General features: G+C 37.5%; 2 protein-coding genes and 1 long non-coding RNA gene across 3 annotated transcripts; 2 read left to right on the forward strand and 1 right to left on the reverse strand.

The window, feature by feature from the left end:
- Nucleotides 1-1086: 1086 nt before the first annotated feature.
- On the forward strand, nt 1087-3274 carry LOC121764499 (trihelix transcription factor PTL-like). The gene is made up of 2 exons (XM_042160513.1): nt 1087-1563; nt 2179-3274. Exons 1-2 carry the CDS (start codon nt 1142-1144, stop codon nt 3071-3073), a joined length of 1317 nt encoding a protein of 438 aa, XP_042016447.1. The 5' UTR covers nt 1087-1141; the 3' UTR covers nt 3074-3274.
- Nucleotides 3275-13269: 9995 nt separating this feature from the next.
- Nucleotides 13270-15832, reverse strand: LOC121792180 (fructose-bisphosphate aldolase 6, cytosolic). The gene is made up of 3 exons (XM_042190030.1): nt 15669-15832; nt 14484-14711; nt 13270-14360 (listed from the first exon to the last, which is right to left on the reverse strand). Exons 1-3 carry the CDS (start codon nt 15694-15696, stop codon nt 13540-13542), a joined length of 1077 nt encoding a protein of 358 aa, XP_042045964.1. The 5' UTR covers nt 15697-15832; the 3' UTR covers nt 13270-13539.
- A 5427-nt stretch (nt 15833-21259) lies between these two features.
- On the forward strand, nt 21260-22350 carry LOC121764509. Its single transcript, XR_006042565.1, has 2 exons — nt 21260-21732; nt 21978-22350. It is a non-coding gene; the product is annotated as an uncharacterized LOC121764509 (long non-coding RNA).
- Nucleotides 22351-22971: the final 621 nt, after the last annotated feature.

A 22971-nucleotide genomic window follows, 5' to 3' on the forward strand; every position in this document is an offset into this window, starting at 1 on the left:
TCAGCCATAGTAGGAGATTTTCAAACCCGAAAGATGAATTGGTAAAGTAGATGATAGGAAAAAAATAAATAAATAACATAAGAGGGGAAGAGAAAAAGTAGTGAAAATAACATTAGTAGTTCTAAAACAATAAGTTTAGAAAATTTCAATATTTAAAGAGCTAATTAAAATAAAAATAGTTTTATTTTTAAATGACGGAGAGAATACTAATTATAACACTTAAATGTACGCTTAAATATGCAAAGTGCGTTGTTCGGAGATCTTCTACAATTTTTTTCCATAAAGTTTCAATTTTAAAAGTTTAAGTCCTTAGTTGTCTCTGTATTTTATGTACATTAAAAATGAAGAAATAATAAGAAAAAAAGGCCGAAACTTGTAATATGGCGGTCAACAAATTCCTTCTTGGAAAAAGAGAGAAATTCAAGTCTCCATTCCATTAACCCTGAAACAGGAGCAAATTGTGCAACAATACCCACATTCTCCATCAACAAAATTAAACATAATATAAAATTTCCCAGAATTCCATATAAGGATAAGCAGCAACATTGAGATGAAATATAATAATAGAACATTAGATGCTAAATTAGGTGAGTTGAGTCGTCGTAGCCTCGAGCCCCGACAGGGTGAGAAAAGGATGGAAAGTTTAGTAGTTCCATGAACAAAACAGTGTAAATACTGTTTGTTTAAATTAGATGATCCATTTCTAATTTAGATGTAGATGCAAAAAAGGGAGTGGTATTTAAAATCAGGTAGGAACAAAAGGAATAATAAGAAGCGGAAGCAGTTAATTTAATCCAAACAAACTACTAGTCTGTATATAAATGAAATATTGAAATTAAAGAAACTCTGCTTCGAATCGACAACACAACACACTGTAGAGACTAGAGACACAGAAGAAGATGAAGTGCGGTGTTTTTGAAGCTGAGACTGTTTAACGAATTGAATTCATGAGTCAAAAGATGTCACAACAATTGCGCGCCTCGCCATATTTTGACACATGTCATCACTTTATTCGCCCTTAATTGCGTATATGTATAATGTATTGTATCCACACTGTAGTGTACGTATCGAATCCAAACCCTACAAGAATGTAGATAGAGAGAGAGATCGATGCAGTAGAAATGGGTCCATTGTCCTCTAAATGGTTTCAAAACCTTTTTCAGTAAGGACACGATCCGCCTCTGCCGCTCCACTCACCACTGCTTTTCCTCCTTCTTCTTCTTCTTCTCTCGGCGGTGTAGAAAACATGGAAGATCAATACGGCATGGCCGATCTGCGCCACTACATCAACGGCCGCCCTTTATTCCCCCAAATCCAGTCTCCGCCTGACTTACTCTCCGCCCACCGCGCCGCCCACCCTTACGACATGCTCATCTTCACCTCCGATTCCGCCGCCGCCGCAGCCAATAACAACGCCGCCGCTAACAGCAACGCCTTCGAGAGCGGCGGCGCAGGGAGATGGCCGCGCCAGGAGACGCTGAATCTTCTGGAGATCAGATCGAGACTGGATCCCAAATTCAAGGAGGCCAACCAAAAGGGCCCCTTGTGGGATGAAGTCTCAAGGTAAGTTATTTATAAATACTTACTCCATCAATTTCTGCTTAACCTAATTTTTTTACATTTCTAGGTTTTCCAAAAAATTGATTATTCTATCATCTTAATTTAATCATGCACCACAAACATTTTGGAGAGGGCTTTCCTTTCCTTTCTCTCTTGTTTTCTCAGGCTATGCTTACCACCTCTCCACTTTCCCTTTTCCAAAACTAGTAGTAATTTTGATTAGCGAAGTTGAAATCCAAGTGCAGTTCAAGGTTTCAGCAAAATTAAACTTGCTTTATTCCAGTGAGTGTCAGTTTAATTTTATTTGGGGCAACAATTTTTCCCACTTTCCGGCTGCAACAGAGATTGGTGTTTTGGGCGTTTCTAGTAAACGCTTATTTCGAGTTTTTTTTATTTTATGTATGAATAGTCGCATTCTTCCCAATTGGGTTACTCCACACCACTGAATCCGCAAAAACACATGAGTTTATCAATCCTCAGCATACATCAATATCACATGAAGATTTTTCACCTAGTTTTATTTCAAAAACTAGGGTTCACTTTTCTGCCAGATCTCCATTTTTTGATTCCCTCGATTACATCTTTTAAAATTTTAAAATAAAAATAAAAAATAATCAGGATAATGTGTGAGGAGCATGGCTACCAGAGGAGCAGCAAGAAATGCAGAGAGAAATTCGAGAATTTGTACAAATATTACAAGAAGACCAAAGAAGGCAAGGCCGGCAGACAAGACGGCAAGCACTACAGATTTTTCCGGCAGCTCGAAGCTCTCTACGGCACCACCGAAGCTAACATTAGTTCAGTTTCAATTTCGGAAGCAGCTCATCACACTTCAGGTCCAACTCCAAAGGCCTCCGACACGAGCCTCAGCCTCTCCAATTACTCAGACGCCGACACGAGCTCTTCCGACGACAGCGACGATACGAAGAAGAGCGGGTGGAAGGTCAAAATTAGGGATTTCATCGACGCGCAGATGAAGAGGCTGATGGAGAAGCAGGAGGCATGGATGGAGAAGATGGTGAGGATGATCGAGGAGAAGGAGAGGGAGAGGGCGGCGAGAGAGGAGGAGTGGCGGAAACACGACGCCGCCAGGATCGAGAGAGAGCACAGGTTCTGGGCGGGCGAGCGCGCGTGGATCGAAGCGCGCGACGCCGCCTTGATGAACGCCTTGCACAAGCTCACCGGGAAAGAGAGCCACTGGACGGAATGCGAGATCAGCAAGCTGATCCAGCTGGCGACGGAGATGGAGGGGAGATTCGATGAGGAGATGGTTTGGGAGGAGATCGCGGCGAAGATGGGGTGTTTTGGGCATGAGAGGAGCGCTGCGGCTTGCAAGGAGAAATGGGAAAGCATCCATAATTATGTGAACAAGAAGAGAAGAGATAGCAACAGCAATTATCAAAGCAATGTTTATTGTGAGCAAGGCTTGAACAATGATCATGGAAGCTCCTCGTCGGCAGCGACGGGCATTAGCGAGAGCTGCTTCAGGTACTTCATGGGAGATGCTTATTGATTGATGAATGCAGTTAGTTCCAGCAGTAGACGCCGACTAGGTGAGGATCTAACTGCATAAGGTTAGTATGAAGACTTAATTGCTGCACTTAATTTGTAGTAGTAATAATGATTTAAGCTTTTGATTATGTGTTTTTTTTGGGGGGAGGATGAATGGTTGAATAACTATTGCGAGGAACTAATATTAATTTTTATTTTATTATGTTTTTACTGTGTGACAGCTGCATATTAAGATGAATTTCAAGATTTATTTCTGTTTATGTGCGGTGGATGGGATGCATGAAAACATTAATCTTTTTTCTTTTCTCTACCTTTCGGTTACATTAAAAGCTGAGTCTGGGGTGTTCATATATATACTATAAAATTAATGTTAAACTTCGGAAAGATTTTAAGAAATCAAGCTTTTATTAATAATTTGTTTCATTATTATATTGTTTGAACTCTAAGATTATGTTTCCAGATGCTGTATATGTTATGTAGTGGTATAAAAATAACGAGATAGTTCAACTTCTAAGAAATTTCTAGTACTAGTACACTTTTTAGAAGAACTGGTCGTACAAAAATTATTGATTGAATTTCCTTTATATTTTTGAAGACGATGCGTAAAATGTTAAGTATGGAGTTATTTAATTCGTCTTCTTAGAATTTATATACTACTATTAGGCACGGTATAATTTTATATTTTGGAACCGTGTCATGTAGAATTAATCCTAGATTATGAGTCTCCCTCTATTAAAAACAGTTTATAATTTTGGATCAATTTAATCTATATAAACCAAACGCGCCATATATATTAATTGATTATGCTTCAAAAATATAACATTTATGGTAGATATACTAAAGAAAATGTTTCGAACTTGTGATAAAAATATACTGGCACGGATTTTAAAATTACAATAGTTCGCATATTACATGCAAATTTGTGTACCATATATAGGAGTAAGATTTTTCTCAAACGTATTAAAACTGTATGTTTATATTTTTCATGTTAATCTAAATCAATATATGTACTTTAAAAGGCTTCTACGTACAATCCGACTTATTTCATGGAATGGAACCGTGTATTGCTCTGTCCATCCCAATGTATGTTCTAAGAATTTAACATTGGATTTAATAAGTGAAACTGATCAAGGGAGATTACTACAATCTATTTCAAAATTTTCAAGAATTCACAGGAAATAGTAAATACAGTCTTTTATGAGTAAAAAGGTACAAAGATGTCTAACTAGTGTACGTACCCAAATTTAATAGTTTCCCAAAAGTACCCAAAATAAAATCCATTTAAAACAAGTAAAAAGGCCCAGAATTAATTTTTTTTAAACACTCATATTTCTCATGGAGTAAGTGAATTAATCTGTTTGTCCATCGTAAATGGGTACCCGCGGGTACCTGCACCCGATTTTGGCCGAAAAGTTAGTCCCGATACCCGTCCCGCATTTAATCGGGTATTACCCTATACCCGAGTCAGGTATCCCGCACCCGACACCGCGGGTACCCGACCCGAAACAATTTTTTTTTTGAAATCTTCTTTTTTTTAAATATTATTTGTATATTTTAGATGCTTTTTAAAAAATACTACTTGATGAATGTAATAGTCTCACTTGAAACTTTTTATTATTATTTAATTTTGTTGAGAATTGAGATCAAGCCATGTAAAATATTTTAAAAATTACATCATGAAGAGCAAGTATTAAAATATAAAATAAAAAATTATAAAATATCAATATATATATCGGGTATTTTCGGGACTATCGGGATTACCCGGTCGGGTATCAGGATACCCGATACCCGCAAAACCCAAAATTATTATACCCGACCCCACCCCGTTTCCCGATTCCGTCGGGTAACGGGTACCCGATACCCGGCGGGTAACGGGTCGGATTCGGGATTACCCGTTACCCGCTACCCGTTTCGACACCCCTAGTAAACAATTACTAGCAGCTAGCCTTAACTGATCTCTCTCTTAACTCTTAAGACTTGTTCTCTTGAAATCCAATATCATGAAATATAGGGAGTACATTAGTTAGTTGGAAGAAAGTAATTAAGAGAGATAATAATATAGAAGAGAGTCGTATCTACATAACTCTACACTCTAACTATTTATTACTCCATCATTTTCCCAAAACAACGACCATAAGGAAACGTCCCATTTATTGTGGGACTAAGGGAGTTAGTCATAACTTGGGACAATGGGCATTCTAATATAATCATATATAGTATTGCATATAAACTGACAACTAATCAGGAACACCACACATCAAGATCAGGAAATTTCATCAAACCTACTTGGTATTTCATGTATAACTGGACTGTATATATATAAGTACATTTCACAATATTCTTCAAACGAGATAAATCCCACAAAACTTATTCCAGTTTCACGCCTAAACATAAATACTGCTACTCCAAATTATTCATATATATAAAACTATGTTCATTATTTGAATAGGATAAATTATTTATCGTGTTGTATAGTCTGACTCTTTCTCGGTTATGTGACACTTAAATTAGACATGATTTTATGCTAATTCAATCTTATGGGAACAGAAGTAAGAGTATATAAGTATCTCCAAAACAGAAGTTTCATTTAAAGAATGCAGTTGCTGAGCAGTGCTGACTTTTTCTTCTGATGTTTTGGTACTTCACCAGCTCATTCAGATGAACAGTTTAGACTTTAGAGAGAGAGAGATGGGATCAGTTTCTGGTGTACAACATGCACCTCTGATAATCTTGCTTCCTCGTTTTTCTTTCATTTAATATGGTCTGAAATAAATGTAAGTATTATACATATATACTTTGTTGCACACGCATTAATGTGTGTTTGTGCGTGTGATGGGAGGCTACGAATTGAGTTTGATTGAAATGACACCACATTTGGCATCGTTGATAAGAACATTAATTTAAATCAGGGAAAAAGGTTGGATTTCATCAACCTTTTCCAGATATTGTGTTTCTCCAATTAAAAAAATTGATTCTAATGGAATATCAATATGAATTTGATTTTTCAGTCGGCTTTGATAGCTGCAGCATATTCATTTATACCCAAAAAATTTTAAAAAAAAAACACACACACACACACACCAACCATAAAATGTAAACAAATTTTCAAATTCAAATACATTAGAGATTTAATTAGAGTTATATGATTATCGAATCTTGTGACTCATCATCTATTTGACCAACTACAGTTAAATTTCACAAGCACGCGAGAATCTTAATCCTCCTCGCTAATAGATTTAATTAGTACTAATTGATTACATGAACAATCTAGTTAGTTCTTGGCAACATGAATTTATAATATATCTAGTATACTTTCTTCTATACTATACTAGGGTTGTCTTTTGATCGCAAAAATTGGTATTTTGTCCAAGATTATTCCCTTAAAAAAATGGATGCTGAGAAATCAGATCCTTTTTTATGAACAATTTGAACAGATTTAATAAGATAATTATTGTGTCATTTTTAATATTCTTACTCAATTCTCATGACAGAAATGACTGTTCCATTTCATTTTGAGAAGAACTGTTTTGCTTTTTCTTTTATTCCAATTTTAGAACTTTCAGGGATAACTTCATTTATTATCTTCAATTATAAATAAAGAAAACGCTTTCTTGATTTTCCACAGGCTTGTAAAACTCATGCTACTACTATTTCAGTTTTTGTAAATCTAATTTAAAGTTTTTTATAAGATGTACAACTGTATATATTTCCATTGTCATATTACTAATTTGTTAAAATAATATTTTGCTAGTATATGTTACATAAATCTACACCTAAAGGTTGTTTTATTCGGTTTCCTTACCCATAGATGAAAAAATGTGTTTGTTATTGAAAAAATAGTAAGAATTCTCATGCTCCAAAAGTTTCTAAATACTCCACCATAAAGCAAATTCACAAACAAATTGTCACGTATATATTGCGGCATTATTGCACTTTCTGTCTGTCACGTCTCACTAACTACAAAGTAAATTATACATACAAAATTATCATTTACGGAGTACTAAACTTCTCATAATCAATAGTACCTCAGTGATTGAGTTTCTCAAAATGAATAGTCGACCACCAAAGCAGTGCTTCTTTAACTTGATAAAAAATAATTTATAAGAAAATAATTAGTAGTAAAACAGTATTTTGAAAGATTGTATTTTTGTATGTGTTGGCAATTGAAACTAAAAATATAATATATAACTGTCCCACATCGGTGTCAAGAGAAAACTGAAACTAGTATATAAGTCTCATGGGCCCCTCCTCCTATCACCAATTGGTTTTAGGATGGAACCCATGGATTTCTATCATGGTATCAGAGCGGGTCACCGATTGTGGGTCATATTTAACTGACCCGGCAGTATATCTGGGCTGAAACCGAAAAAAATGACTGACCCAGCAGTATAACTGGGCTGAAAATTTGGGCCAAGTGGTCCCAACCGATCGAAAAAAATTGGACCGATTGTCCAATCGATTAGAAAAAAAGTCCAACCCCTCCAAGGTTCACCTTGAAGGGTTTAAGGGAGGGTGTTGGCAATTATGTTTCAATGTTTATAAATTGTAATGTAACCCTAGAAAAGAATTGCAAATAAACAATTTTGAAGGTCCCATCTCATTTTGTTGCTTTCAAATGAGTCCAAATAATAATGGAGGGTTGATAGACAAATACCAGTGTCATAAATGGAAAAACTGAAGATGAGTCAGTTGGGAAAGAAATTTTATAAAAAAAATTCGCAGCAGCAAAAGTGTACGTATGGCAATAATTTAATTTTGTATGACTCCAATCTCCAAAATTTGACATATAATTAATCCTAACCTTCTGTGCAAAGGGGTTTGCCCACTGCTATACTCATCTCCAAATCAGAAAGAAAACAGACAGTAAGTTTTGGTAATCCATTTTGGTGAATATTATTTTCAGTGATACACCCAATGGAATTACTGCATACCAAAGCAGACCAGACAGTTTAGGCATAGACAGTCAAATACTACTTGCTTAATCGCCCATCATTATTACAACTATATAACATTATTTTTTTAGTGTGATTCCAATTTGATTTGACTAGCTACTGACATATCTGAAAAACTGTCTTGCCATTCCTAGAACTCTCTCTTCTCAAATTCCCAATTTAGCAGTCTTGGTTTATTTATTTTTATTTTGATTTAGTAACTTTTGCATGGAGTGGTTGCAATCCAGCCTCTCCCCTTGTACATGTTTAGGGAAACGAATCTGCACGAAACGACTGTGGAATAGATTGGACCATGACATATGATTTTTAAAGCCGGTTTTGGTTTCGTGTGACCTAAGCCATTCCTATTTGTTGAATCTACACCATAACAATTAGTTACTGCAAATGTTTTCTGAATCAATTTAGATGAAACATCTTGGGCATAGTCATGGTCAATTATGTAGGGGCTCAAGTGAAAAAAATAAGAGCATCCTTAACCCCATCCCCATTTCGGGCCCCAAGTCCCCTCCACATAATCATTCCCCTAAATTTGAGTCCCAGACTACAACTGCTCTAACCCTACAGGTCTCATCCCGGGTCACAACTATTAAATTGCATTATTCACAATTTACCATCTATTTTAGGGGTAAAATAAAAAACGCCGAAAATTTAAAACACTGAAAAGTTGATCTTCATTCGGAAATTGAAAATTACAACATAGAAATTTAAAAATATAAAAAAAACATTAAAACATAACGTCAATGCTGGAAAATATTGGTGCGTGTCCAAATCTCTTCAATTAGACCGTCTTGGAGGCGAGTGTGTAGTTCGTCTTGGCGCATTGCAGCTGAACGGGCCATGACATTGCGGATGTCGGGAGGAACGCCCTGCACAGGCGGGGCGGTGACAATGTAGTTACTCCCGGTGCTGGAGAGCGGATCGTCGCTCCACAAAGTGACATTTTCTTCCTCGTCCTCAACGATTATGTTATGCATTATGATACATGCATACATGATGTCGGCGATTAGTGGACGCTGCAAACCACGGGCCGCTCCCTTCACAATATCCCACTGTACTTGGAGGACTCCGAATGCACGCTCCACATCTTTTTCGAGCCGCCTCTTGCCCTTCGGCAAACAATGCCCTCCGATCCGTTGTCGGACATGTGATAGTCTTCACGAACACGGGCCATCGAGGGTAGATCCCATCTGCCAGATAGTACCTCATACTATACCGACGGTGGTTGGCCGTGAACTCTACGTTCAACGCTCGCCCGGCACACAAGTCGTTGAACAATGGAGACTCGTTCAACACATTGAGGTCGTTGTTCGACCCCGCGACATCAAAGTAGGCATGCCAGATCCATAATCGTTGGTCGGCAACGACCTCCAACACAATTGTTGGGTGTGTGCCCTTGTGCCCGCTAGTGTATTGTCCTCTCCAAGCCGTTGGACAATTCTTCCACTGCCAGTGCATACAGTCGATGCTTCCAAGCATCCCCGGGAAGCCGTGGGTCCGCTCGTGCATGTTCACCAACTTCCTAACGTCGTCGGTCGTTGGCTTTCTCAAGTATGTATCCTTGAATGCTTCGATGACTGCCCGATAGAATTTAGCTAGGCAATCCCGTCCAGTATGCTCACTTTGTAACATCCCGAAAAAAAAAGAAAAAAGAGAAAAAAAAATCAAATTAATCTAATTAAATTTTTTCCTAGTGGACTTGGTCACCAATTATTCCTTAATTCAAACTTAAAATAAAGATTCTGCAAAGATTTTCCTCCTCCGTGATCAACAAATAAATTTAAAAATAAATTAAATTAATGAATATCATACAAAAAAAGGAAAACCAAATCTCTCCACTCACGTATTAAACCCCCCCCCCCCTCCATGAATCTTTCCCCATATCTCCACTCCCTAAAATCTCTCCAACCACCAAATCCATCAATATCTATCAGTTTTGCCTATAAATATCCCACATGCACGATCCTTCCAAACCTGCTGCAATTCTTTTCTTCTCTTCCTCCAAAAGTGTGAAAGAGGAACCAAGAAAGTTGTGATCTGCTTGTGCAAAATTTCTTCCTCCCAAAGGTATTTTCTTTTCTTCAATTCCATGGCGTAATTGCACAATCACGGTAGCTCACTCACAGAAAATAATACCATACTTAGAAACCCTTCTGAGAGACCCTTTCATGTTCAAGCTCCGCTCTTTAGTGCAGTAGAAGATTTAGTGTCCCAATTCTTTTGAGTAATTCTAAATTTAAATAAGTTGGTTGAATAAAAGTTAAATTAAAGATTAGAGGGAGAGGGTACGTGTTCGTGGATGCGAGTGTACTATTTAATTACTTCTCCTCCCTTTTTTTTATGTATAGGAGTGTGATATTGGGGAGTAGTAATCCCTTTTAATTGTTATATTCTTCTTACTGTGATGGAAAGAAATAGGCGTAGGTGGTAGGGAGTTTATGTACTTTGTTTTAATCCTTGTCTTGTTTTAAGCAATTTGGATTTTAATTTGAGGAAGAGGAATTAGTCTTGGGTATATACACGTATGGTGGCGGGAAGCATATTTTATTTTAAGCTGCTGTTTCATATGTTTGTTTGGGCCAATGAATTGATAGGAATGGGTTTGGCTTTCTAAGAAAAGATGAAGGATAAATTGAGCACACACTTAGGATGCATGCATTGTTTTGAATTAATTTATTTTGCAAAGTCTAATTTTGCATATCATGTTATTTCAAAAAGGGTGAGCTTGTGCATGTTGTTTGCAGTGAGAACAGAAAGTGATTGAGGAGTAAGCTTTTGAGGTGTGCTTTCTTTTTAAATAAGGGCAATGCCCTAAGTATATTTTTGTGTGAAAATGATATGAATATTTGTCATGCCATGTTTTGTTTTATTCTATGGAACCTATCTGATGTGGCTTTCGTCATCTATGTATAATCGAATTCGGGTCTGACTAGGGAGTGAGTCCATACTCAGGCTAGTGTACACCAATGGGGATCGTGAGCCGTCTTTTGGGTCGGCCGGTCTAGTGATTTGGGATGTGGCCACATTCCTTGTCATCAATGGATCAGATATGGTAGACATCTATGGGAAAATGACTGCAGTCACGAGTTTTACGATGGAAATGATTTTAGTGTCTTGGGCGATTTCTAAAGTTAAAACCCCAAGGTCACTCAATGGTGGCATGATAAATACTTTTTATAAAATGTTTTCGGCATGAGTCCACTGAGTGCATCAAGTACTCAGCCCTGCATTTCTTTTTAAAAATGTGCAGGTTGAGCGTGACGGGTGCGGTGGGTGTTGAGCAAGACCGTTGAAGAAATTTAAGTGTGCAGAATGTGTCATGTCTTTACACGTGGCATATTCCTTCTCTCAAATGCTTCCGCTAAGTAGTTGTCCTTCTTTTGAGTTCTTGTATCGCTGAGATAATATTCATTTTTGAGTTGTTGATTGTTGAGATACTCTAATTTTATTCGAGATATTCCCATTTTTTTCGAGCTATGGTCGAGTTGTGTTGTTTTCCCCTTTCTTCCCCTCTTCTTTAATCCTCCCCTAGTCGCGATCAACCGTGTTTTCTATCCTTAGAAAATGCGGGCGTGACACACTTACATGGAGATACTCATCGAACATATCTGCTGTAGTTCCGTAAGCGAGTTGACGTATGGCAGATGTGCATTTCTGCAAAGTCGATATACTTTGTCGGCCCACAGCATCGGTGGTTTGGCAGAAATACGAGCTACAACTGCGTTGACAATGCGCAGGAACAAAGGCCTCCGCATTCGGAACCGGCGACTGAACATCTGATCACTCCATCGCGGATCTCTAGAGAAACAATCTGTGAAAAGCCGCAAACCAGCTTGTTCACAGTCTCGGTGAATATACATCCGAGTACGTGGTACCCGGACTTGTTGTTCGTTCCAAGCTTGAATAGCAGCTTGGTAGCGTTCCACTTCGTTGTTGGTTTCTTCTTGGATTGCCGGTATCGCCGCCTCTAACATTCGGGCCATTTGAACGTCGATTGGTCTTTGACGAGGAGGCATTTTTTCGAATTTTAGGGAGAGAAATGAAGTTTAATAGATATGAAAATGGATGGAGTGGTATTTTATAGATAACTTTTCGATTTTATAAAAAAAATTGAAATTGCGGCCAGGGTCGGCCCGAACACCAATTAATGCTGGGACGGACCCCGTCGCGGCACGTCCCGATGCGCATAACCCTGAGCTGGGCCGGACCCCGGGCGCGTCCCCAGGCCGCGTCTGCGTCCTTGGGACCGGCCCAGGCCGGAAAATCCTGCCCTCCATCGTTGCGTGACGCAGGCGGGGACCCAACTGCGGCCCGGCCCCATGCGTTAATGATGCTCTAAGACCGTGCATAATTGTCGATTGGGAGCCCATACTGGAATGCATAGGACATGGATGGGTGGCAACTTTTAGTAGTACTACAAAATAAAGTACTCCCTCTGTCCCATTAGAAATGAAACGTTTTCCTTTTTAGGTTGTCCCAATAAAAATGAAATGTTTCCTAAAATGGAAACAATACTCTCTCTATTTTTTCTTCTCTCTTACTTTACTCTCTCTTCATTAACTTATAAAACACCACTACATAAAATCTTGTGCCGGAAACCAAATGTTGCATATTTATTGGGACGGAGGGAGTATATATAATCTGATAGAGACAAAAATAGAATTAGCTAGTTTTAATAAGCCTCCAAGGTAGTACTCTCGTTGAGTTCGGCATGGATTTTAAGAAATACTCTATAAAAGAGAGTGGGTTACTAATTATAGTGGGATGTGAGATTCATTTTTATATATTATTAGTTTTATAAGTAATAGATTAGGAATAGAATGAGTTAGTGAAAAGTCAGTTCTATCTACCATTTATAATAAAAGTGAATTGAGACTCTTAATGGCGGACAGACTAAATGATAAGCCGGGACTCTAACAGCGGACGAAGAGAATTATTCTGGCACATCCAGATTGATTTTTTTTAAAAGGGGGAAACTAGTTACATGTACAGGACAGAGTTGCAGGAATTATCGCGAACAAGTCTTCTTTTTTTCAAACTTTTGAAAGGGCAGAATGTGTATGAATGGTCCACCCATATTAGATTAGATATAATATGCACCAACAAGTTAGAGGTGGCAAAGGTTAGGGGCTTGCTGGACTAAGACTGCAGTGTTGGGCTAACTCAAATGTCAAATCAACATTGTAATGGGCTTACAATAGAACATCAAATGGAATCAAATCATGACGAAACTGGTTTGGCATCAAAATAATTCAAAAACACTCCACAAATTCCTCTATTAACCGTAATTATGAGCAAATTAAGCTTTGCCAAACATTGGCAAAATAGTTTTAACACAAAGAAGAAATGATAAAAGTACAAAAGAAGCAACCAACAATGTTCCTCCATGCTCCTCGAAACCTTATTAACTAAAAACGGGAGTTTAGAAACCATGAAAATGAGGATAAAATGCATTAAGTCAACAAACTAGTCATGCTCTCCTTTCAACCGAGAAAATCGAAGGGAAGTCATACTGAATCTAGTACTTGTAGTCCTTGACGTGGAGGCTCTCGGATGCATCCTGGCTCACAGCGCTGTCGCCCTTGTAGGTTCCTAGAGTGGCTTCTGAGTTGGCCTTGCACCTTGTAAGCAATGCAGCCTGAGCCTTTCCGACATTCTCCTCTTTGCCAGCCCATGCCTTCAGGGTACTCTGCTGGAGAGCACGTCCGAACGAGAAAGAGAGGGTCCATGGCTTCTTTGTCTTGAGCTGGTTCATTGCATTTAGGTTGCGGGTGGCCTCTTCCTCACTCTGTCCACCAGACAAAAAGACAACAGCGGGAACAGCACAAGGCATTGTTCGTTGCAAAGCACGGACAGTGTACTCAGCAACCACCTCAGGGGCAACCTTGGGAGCATCAGAACCGGGTGTAACCATGTTGGGCTTCAACAATGTACCCTCCAACAAGACGTGGTGGTCGTTGAGGGCCTTGTAGCAAGCAGCCAGAACACGCTCTGTCACCTCAGCGCACTTGTTGAGGTCGTGGGATCCATCGACAAGGATCTCTGGCTCAACAATTGGTACCAAGCCGTTCTCCTGGCAGATGATGGCATAACGGGCCAGACCATTGGCATTGTCATTGATGGCCAGCTGTGATGGCTCGTTGGGACCAATCTTAAGTACGGCTCTCCATTTAGCAAAACGAGCACCAGCAGCATAGTATTGTTGGCAACGTTGGGCTAGGCCATCAAGCCCTTGAGTAGTGGTTTCACCGTTGGTTCCAGCAAGCTCAACAGTACCCTTGTCGACCTTGATACCAGGAAGAACACCTCCCTCATTCAACACATCAACAAAAGGCTTGCCTACAAGCACACAGAAAAAAATGTAAGATCATTTACAAAACTATACTATTGTAACAGAAAAATAGTTACTATTAGAATATGATTATTGATTATTAGGTACAATAAAAAAAATAAAGACAGTACCTGCAGCGGTTTTCTGGTACAGAGTTTCCTCAAAAAGGATCACACCACTCAGGTATTGAAGTGCACCAGGGGCGCAGAAGAGAAGTTCACGAAGAGCCCTTCTGTTTGACTCAACATTCTCAACGTTGATGCTCGATAAACGCTTTCCAATAGTTCCAGTGGATTCATCAGCAGCAAGGATACCCTTTCCAGGAGTACCAATGTATGCAGCATTTGCAATGAGTTCATCTGCAAATCAAGCATACATTTAAACAACGCAGTATAGGAATATACAATAGTAAGTCCATAACATGAAGTATCAAGTCGCAAACATAAACTCATCTGAATAAGATATTACTATTCAAGCCTACAAGACGCCTTAGATCAGATCCAAAATATAAAAACAATAGAAGAATTATAAGCATGCAACTGCATTTCAAAGTCTCACATGAGTACTTAACACATGAACTAGTAGCAACCAAAATGGGCATAGAAAAATTTAGCAGAATTACTTCGAAGAGAACACATCAGGCCTAGGAGTGTCACCAAATGTATGCATCTCAGGAATCGCTTAACATAAAAGCAGCACAACAAACAGATCGAAGAGACAATCACAAAATAGGTTTTTTTGCTAAAATTAATTAATAATTATAAAACAACCAAAAATCATCTGGAAAGCATCTCAAAAAAACATCACCAGGATAGCAGCCTCCATTTACATCAACACAAACTTAGGAACGAAGAATGGAACGAGTATACAGCAACGAATATGAGATCAAAAGCAACTTTAACTAAAGAACAAATAATAAAAATTATCTGACAACTTAAGTTCAGATTTAAAGCTTTGGATTGTCGAAAAATCAATTGGTACAAAGCACGGTATAGCAACTAATGAAAAGATCAAAGCAATATGTTAACCAATTAGACTCAGACGCAATCGATATACGGTTTAATCCACTTCGCAACAAAACACGCCATAAACTACACATGATTATCTACAACTAAAAACTACATCAGATTAAACAGAGCAGTATACTATCAGATTTACAGATGAAACGCATCACATCACATCAGATCTGATGAATCAACCAACAAAACAAATCAAATTAGCGTAATTACCACAGATCCACTAATAAAAACCAAATAATAACGAAAACTACGGTTAGAAAAAGATAAAAAAGAATCCGAAGACGGCGTGAATCTTACCAGCATACTTTCCGCGGTAGGCAGACATTATTGCAGCTTCGATATATTATTATTAAGAGAAGAGAAAGAGAGCGATGGAGAGTTCGAGACACAGAAATGAGACTTTGGTAGAAGATGTGTAGAAATGGTGGCGAGTATGGTTTTTATAGGAAGGGTTGGGATTTGGGGGGTTGAATCATCGATATTTTCGCCCTCGTGTTCAGCCCCTCCTTCAAGAAAACTCATTTATTACCGTCTTTTACTATTTTGACCCTATCATTCTTGTAGATATAATTCTTTTTGTTTGGAAAAATGTTATAATATCAAATTTTATAATTTGATTCAAGTACACGACGACTATATAGAATATAGCATCTCAAATTATCACATCTAATAAATATGTTCACTTTTAAAATTAACTTCGTCTGTTATTATTAAGCTAAATATAAATATATCATTATTCTACAATTATAATTTTTATTATTTTGAAATAATAGATTGAAAATAAAGGATTATTAAATAAGCATTTCTTACATTAAATTATAAATAGATACTATTGTTTAATTTAACTTTAATTTTTTTATAGTTAATTACTTTTAACATTTAACTAATTTACCATCTATTAGATAAACCTAAGCATATTACTACAAGAACTAAGAGTAGTTTTTTAAGTATATATTAAAAAATTGAATTATTTTTATAATTGCTTATAAATAAATTAAACACATAAATTTAATAACTGAAAAATAAAATTACTTACATATAATAATGATGGCCAAATAAACAGGCCAAAAAGTTAATTCGGAGATGGAACAGAGAAAGTATTATCTAAAAATTATAAATAAATATCATTTTCTTAAATATTGTGTCTAAAAAAAAGCTCACACAATAATGGAACAAAGGAAGCATTATCTACATAAAAAATTGTACTAACAAAAGTAGGAGGACATCTCAATCAATTTGTATCAAATGCAGATTTCTCAAAATTAATACTGGAGTACTACTCCTTTTCACTAAAACAAGATATTGAGTCCTTATTTTGGACGGTGTGGAGTTATTCTCATGCTCTATCTTAAACAATTGGCACAAAATGAGATAATGAAAATTAGTACTCCTTCCGTTCCATAATAATGAAGGCGTTTCTTTTCGGCAAGTGATTAAGAAAAAATTGAGTTATGTGAGTTAAGTAAAGGGATAATAAAGTGGAAAATGAAAAAGGTAGAGAGACGAAGAGAGAAAAAAGTCAGAGAGGGTAAAGTAAGTGTGAAAAAATGTGTTGACTTTTACTAAAAAGAGAAATGACTCCATTACTATGAAACGTACCAAAATAGTAAAATGGCTCTATTATTATGGAACGGGCGGAGTAATTGAAAATTGTCACTTTTTACAACTGATACAATTCTGTGATTATGGTCATTTCTGTAATTAAATATTAAAATGATGGGTAGATTATTATTGCATAAAGGCCGAGGTTGGTGAAAAAAGGTGGGCCAACCTCACGAGAAGGTTTTAATTTAGCTAGATCCACCTAACTAATCTGCTGCAAGAAGCTCATCCGGAATGCTGACAGTTTTAAATTGCTGTGCAATTCTTTTTAACCTTTGTAGTTAGTAATAACAATTTCATATATTGTATGATAATATGATCGTATTTCGTTTATTTTTTGGGATGACAAAATTTGACCACAATTAGAGTGATTCCAGAATAATCATCATTTTTAAAAATAAATAAATTAATTTCTCAATTAAAGTGATTCGAGAATAATAAAGTAAATGATTCATTTTGCTTAGACACAAAATTTTAAAATATAAAGAAAAACAGTTGAAAAAATTAGGAAATAATTAGTCCTACCTATTTACATTAATTTTATAATAAAATGAGAATAAAATGAATTTGATAAATATAATTTATTTATCAAAATTAATAAAATAAAATAGAATATATTTAATTATAACACCAAGGAATAACCTTTATCAGCCAAAATGGGGTACGATACTTGAAAAATTGTCCCAATTCCAACTCACATACGGTTGACTATCTACTTTTATTCATTTCATGTCACATATTTTCTTTTTTGCAAACTTTTGTCGAAAAAGGTACTACTATTAATTTATCTAAAGTAATGATAATTGCAAAAAGTTCTAAAATTAAATACTTAAACCACTAAAGAGAAGAGAAGAAATTTTAAACCAAGTGCGATTCTGAAAACGGGGTGTGTAATCAAGCAGCGCAACCCCCTTTATCTGCACCAATAGCCAATCTATTTCTCATTGAAAAATCAGTGAAGTGATATTGAAGGATTTCTTAGCGATTGCATTAAAATTACTATTCCCTCTGTCCCACATTAGAAAATTCCGTTCACTTTTGACTTCTCCACATTATTTTATCTCTTATTTGACTATTTCTATAATTTAACTATTTATTACTATCATTTTTATAAAATTTAACAGGACTCCAAATGTGGAACGGGGGAGTATTCAGTAATAAATTAGTACGTGAAGATAAAATCTTAATCAATATGATTATAACTTATCATCAAAAGGAAAACTATTTCATTTTCAACAAGAGTCGAGTTTTCTTGTGTATGTAAATCTTAAAAAATTAAATATATTTATTTATTTTTCACCTTTCAATAATTAAGCGTCAGCCAGGGACATAGTTGATAGTTCTCTAATATTTAAGCGCATTAATACAATTCCTAACTCCCAAGCCATGTTCAATGGCTCCATTTAGAATATATTCGATATCTCAAAATCTATATTTTGTAGTGATAAATTTATTTAGTTATTTCCAATAAGTAACCGCCGATTTGATATAATATACGCATCATTGGACTAAAAGTTATAAAGAGCGTTTACTTATCGGCCTGCTAGCTCTAATATTTAATGGGGAAACATGATATATGCCGTCATCTTGAACATCAGAATTCATACTCATGAAGTGTATAAATTATTAGTAATAAATAAAAAAGCATGCTCAACTTGCAAGTCAAATGCTGAGTAGTTATTGGTGATATAGTATATATTTACAAGTGATTTGGTGTGCTTTATTGTAAAACTAGTACTCCATTCTTTCCAAAGATAACCCACGTCTCCTTTTGATTTGTTCCAACTAAGATGACTAATTACTAATAATGGAAACACATTTCTCTCTACTTTATTCTATCTCTCTTACTTTACTCTCTCCACTTCACACACAAAATAAAGTTGCATAAGTTCTTGTGTCGTCCAAGAAAGGGGCATCTTCCTTAGGACGGAAGGAGTACTTCATACTCCAAACACGAGTCATGCGATTTTCAAATAGTGAATACAAATTTTATACTGTTAATTCAAAACAAATACTCTCTTCATCCTTGAATAAGTGATACAAGTCTTTTGTATCACAACTCCCTAATGATCAAGGTGATCACCGAGAGGCACACACACACGATGAATTCAACAATAAATTTGTAAAGATGAAGAAAACGGCGGCTAAGGTTTCAAGAAGAAACCCTTAGGTGAAACTTGAGAGAAAAGTAATATGCTAAATATTAGATTTCTTAGTCATTATGATTCATAAGATATCTATATATATAGCCCCTAGACCTAGACGGTTCAACCTCCTAAAGCACCGGGAAAGAGGCATCCGTATTTAATTTCAAAGTGCCTGGCATGGGAGGATTCCACTTCGCTGAAATCGGTAAATTCACTACACTCGAGCCAACTTCCTTATTTATTCGCGCCACCTTCATCATTGTAATTGTGCTCGAGATAAGAGATATTACCCCTTCCACGCTGATTCTCTCCCTCTTAAAAATGAACCCCCGTCTCTTTTTCCAAATTTGCCATACTAAAAATCGTGCACCATTTCACCCCACTACCCAACACAATCTTTGAGCTGATATTTCTAATAACCCAATCTGTCAAACTTAGAGAAGTATCAAAAAATCATTCTTCCCCACCATACCTCAACAAACTCTCCCATGTTTTCTTCGCATCAGTGCAGTCACGCAGCATATGCAGCGCGCTCTCCCCCACACATACTACACTCGGCTGAAGAGGAGATATGTCGGCGTTCTCTCTCTGCGTTCATCATGATCCCATTATGAAGCAACATCCAGAAAAAAGTTTTATTCGTTGAGGTCCATACCAACCCCAGATTCGCTTCCAAGGCAAGAAGGTATGTGTTCCTTGTCCCTCCACCCAACCGTGATATGCAGACTTGTCATGACCGCACTTCCTAAGGATAGAAAGCACGGTGGATCGCGACTAGTGGGGGAATTAAGAAGGGGGTAGCAATCAAGGAAGTACGACATGTAGATCAAAAGACGAAATTCCATTATCAAATCAAAATTTCAAATCACGAAGCAACATAGTTCGAATAGAAAAAAAATAGTCCAACGGATTAAAGAAAAAACGTAGGAGTTGGTAAAACTTAGAGTAGCGGAAGCAATTGAGAGTTTGACTACTACTATGTATGAGGACACCGTAGTAACCGGAACATTTATAGAATAAAAAAAATCTTGGCTCATTGCTCAACATCTTCCGCCTCCCGTCCTCGCTCAACCTGCACATAGGGAAAACATATGCAGGGGCTGAGTACTTGATGCACCCAGTGAACTCATGCCCGAAATACATTTATCGATAAAATTATGCCAAGCCATCATTGAGTGAAACTCGGGTTTTACTTTAAAAGGCCGAGAAACACTAAAAATCATTCCTTAAGTAAAATAGTGTCCGCGCGGACAATCGTCATCCTCCATCATGTACCATATTTGAACCATCATGTGAAACGAGAATGTGGCCACAAACTCAATCACTGGACCGGCCGACCTAGAGGACGGCTCACGATCCCCATCAGTGCACTAGCCTAAGTAGGGCTTAGACCCTAGTTAGACCCGAATTCGTTAACCATCAAAGTCTAGTAGAACATTATTCTAGTAGACAATCAGATAGGCAATTCAAAACATAAAATACGGCATGACATAACATTAAAACCACCCTTATCTCACCATATACATATCATTGCAAATAAATGAGTTTAAGTAATAAAGCCCACCTTAAAAGCTTAGAGTTTTCCTTAGTAGCTTCTCGTTCCGACCTTAGCGGCTGTGCGAACCACCTTTTCGGAAAATACATAAAGTACCAATCAAATCTCGGTAACGAAGATATTTAGAATGCATGCACTCTAAGTAAAATCTTTTAATTCGTTTTTTCGGTTTTTCGTGCATTTTCGATTATTCAGCGGCCACCCAAGGCGTCGCGTGCGACGCCGGTCGGCCACTTACGCTCGTTCTTTCCTCCGTTGGCTCCTCGTATTTTCCATGACGTAGAAATAAATTTCTAAAAAAATTTATTTAAGCGCGTACTTAAATGATCGCAACTATTTCTCTTCGAAAATATTTTATTTCGGACTTGGGATAAAATTATTCATACTTCAAATTAATTCGGCTTTTAATTAAATAATTCCTCACGATCATTTATCGGCCCAAAGATTTATTTAAAACCCCCAAAGCTTAATTATTTCCCCACCTTATCTCCAATCTTATTTTTTTTAAAACCCAACAATTTAAATGGAGCCCATCTAACAACTCCTCCGATTTAATTTAGTGAGGCCAATTACTAATTAAAAGATGGTCCAACAAAGGTCCACCTAACTCCCTTCCCTTCACTATCGGTCAATCCACTCTCTCTTTTCACCTCATTTCTTCCTCAATTTCTGAAGAACCCGTCGACTCCTCCTCAAGTCCTCACCCCACGCCGTCGGCTGTCACGTGATTCTGGCGATTCGGGTCACACCTCACTCCAAGAGTCCGATTCCACCCAACCACTGAAAATCCCCAATCGGAAACCTCCAATTTGACAACCTCAAATCCGCCGTCTTCCGTCGCGTCGCTGCTGATCCGGGCTGCTGGTCGCCGGCGTCTCCAATCTCATCGGCGGAAATTGCCGCTACAGCGAGGAGGGAGGACGTCGTTCGCTGCCGTCGCTGCGCACTACCGTCGCTGTGCGGTCGCTGCCGTTCGCCGCTGCTGTGCAGCCTCCTCTTCCCCGGAAACACTCCGAACCACCCCGAATCAACCCGCAAATTACGTTCTCATTTCAAAGTTAAGTTCTTTCGTGGCTTCGATTACATACGGCGAATGTTCGATTGATTCTTAGTTGATTGTTAATTTGACTGAATGTATAAAAAAAAATATGCATAGATACTATTTAATCATGCTTTGGGATAGGAAAGGATTATACCTCCAAATTGATTGGACTTGGTGGTGAATGGACAAGAATGGTGGAAAAAAAATCCTCCTCTTGCTCCCTCTCTCGGCTCTCTCTCTCACCTTTTTTTTTTGTGTAGTGTAATGTGAGGAAGAGATGGAAGGCTAAAGTAATATTTTGTGCGACTCTTGGATGGAAGCATTGATGGTGGAAGAGGGAAGGTGAAAGAGTTGGAGGTGGAGAGTCCTTGGTGGAAACCGTCGACCATGGTTGAAGAAGAAGGAGAAGGAAGTTCTTTGGGCTTGCTCCCATTTGCTTGGAGAGATTTGGGCTCTTAAATTAATTAAATGGTGTTGGGCTCAATTTGTTGTAAGCCCAACTTGGCAATATTATTACTTGGTTAGATTTTTAAATAGTTAGGGCCCAAGCCCTTTTTATAGATAGTCAATTGGACTCCAGTTTAATTTGGAAAGCCCAAATATAAATACATATACATACTTTATTTTCTCGCACTTCCGTCGATAATTAAGATTCACGGGACTTTATCTTGTTCTTCACAAACAACAATTAAAGAACACCTAACGTCACAACCTATATTTGGTGTTGTTCCAAATATAGTTTCCTCAACCGTTCCTCGATTTATGCACGTCATCTTCCATAAAATATTTATCTCCCGCATCGCATCCCTTATGCTAAATATAACAATATCGTCATCATTATTTCAACGAGACCTTCAACATGTCTCCCAAAGTTTCATAATTAAATAAAAACGTCCCAAAGTCACATCGTCACATAAATACCATACTACTCCGAAGCACATTTAACGAGAGGCATAGCATAATAAATAAAAATTTTATTAATTATCCCATGACATACTTTAGTTTAGTACTTAAAAGTACGGGTGTTACAAGACTTGATGGAAAATACTCGTGACGATGAGGGCCCCCTTGGTAGCATAGTAGCAGCTATAACTTGATTCACCCAATCTGGCAGCAGATGTTGAAACTGCGGCCATGTCCAGTTTGAGTTTTCAATAAACGAAGCCACCGTTGTATACATAAGATGATCTGGAATGCGTTGAACTGCAACTTCACAGAGACGCTTATGGAATCCAGAATTTAACCTCATGGCCC

Source organism: Salvia splendens, chromosome 2 (genome assembly GCF_004379255.2).
Source record: "Salvia splendens isolate huo1 chromosome 2, SspV2, whole genome shotgun sequence".
NCBI lineage: Eukaryota > Viridiplantae > Streptophyta > Magnoliopsida > Lamiales > Lamiaceae > Salvia > Salvia splendens.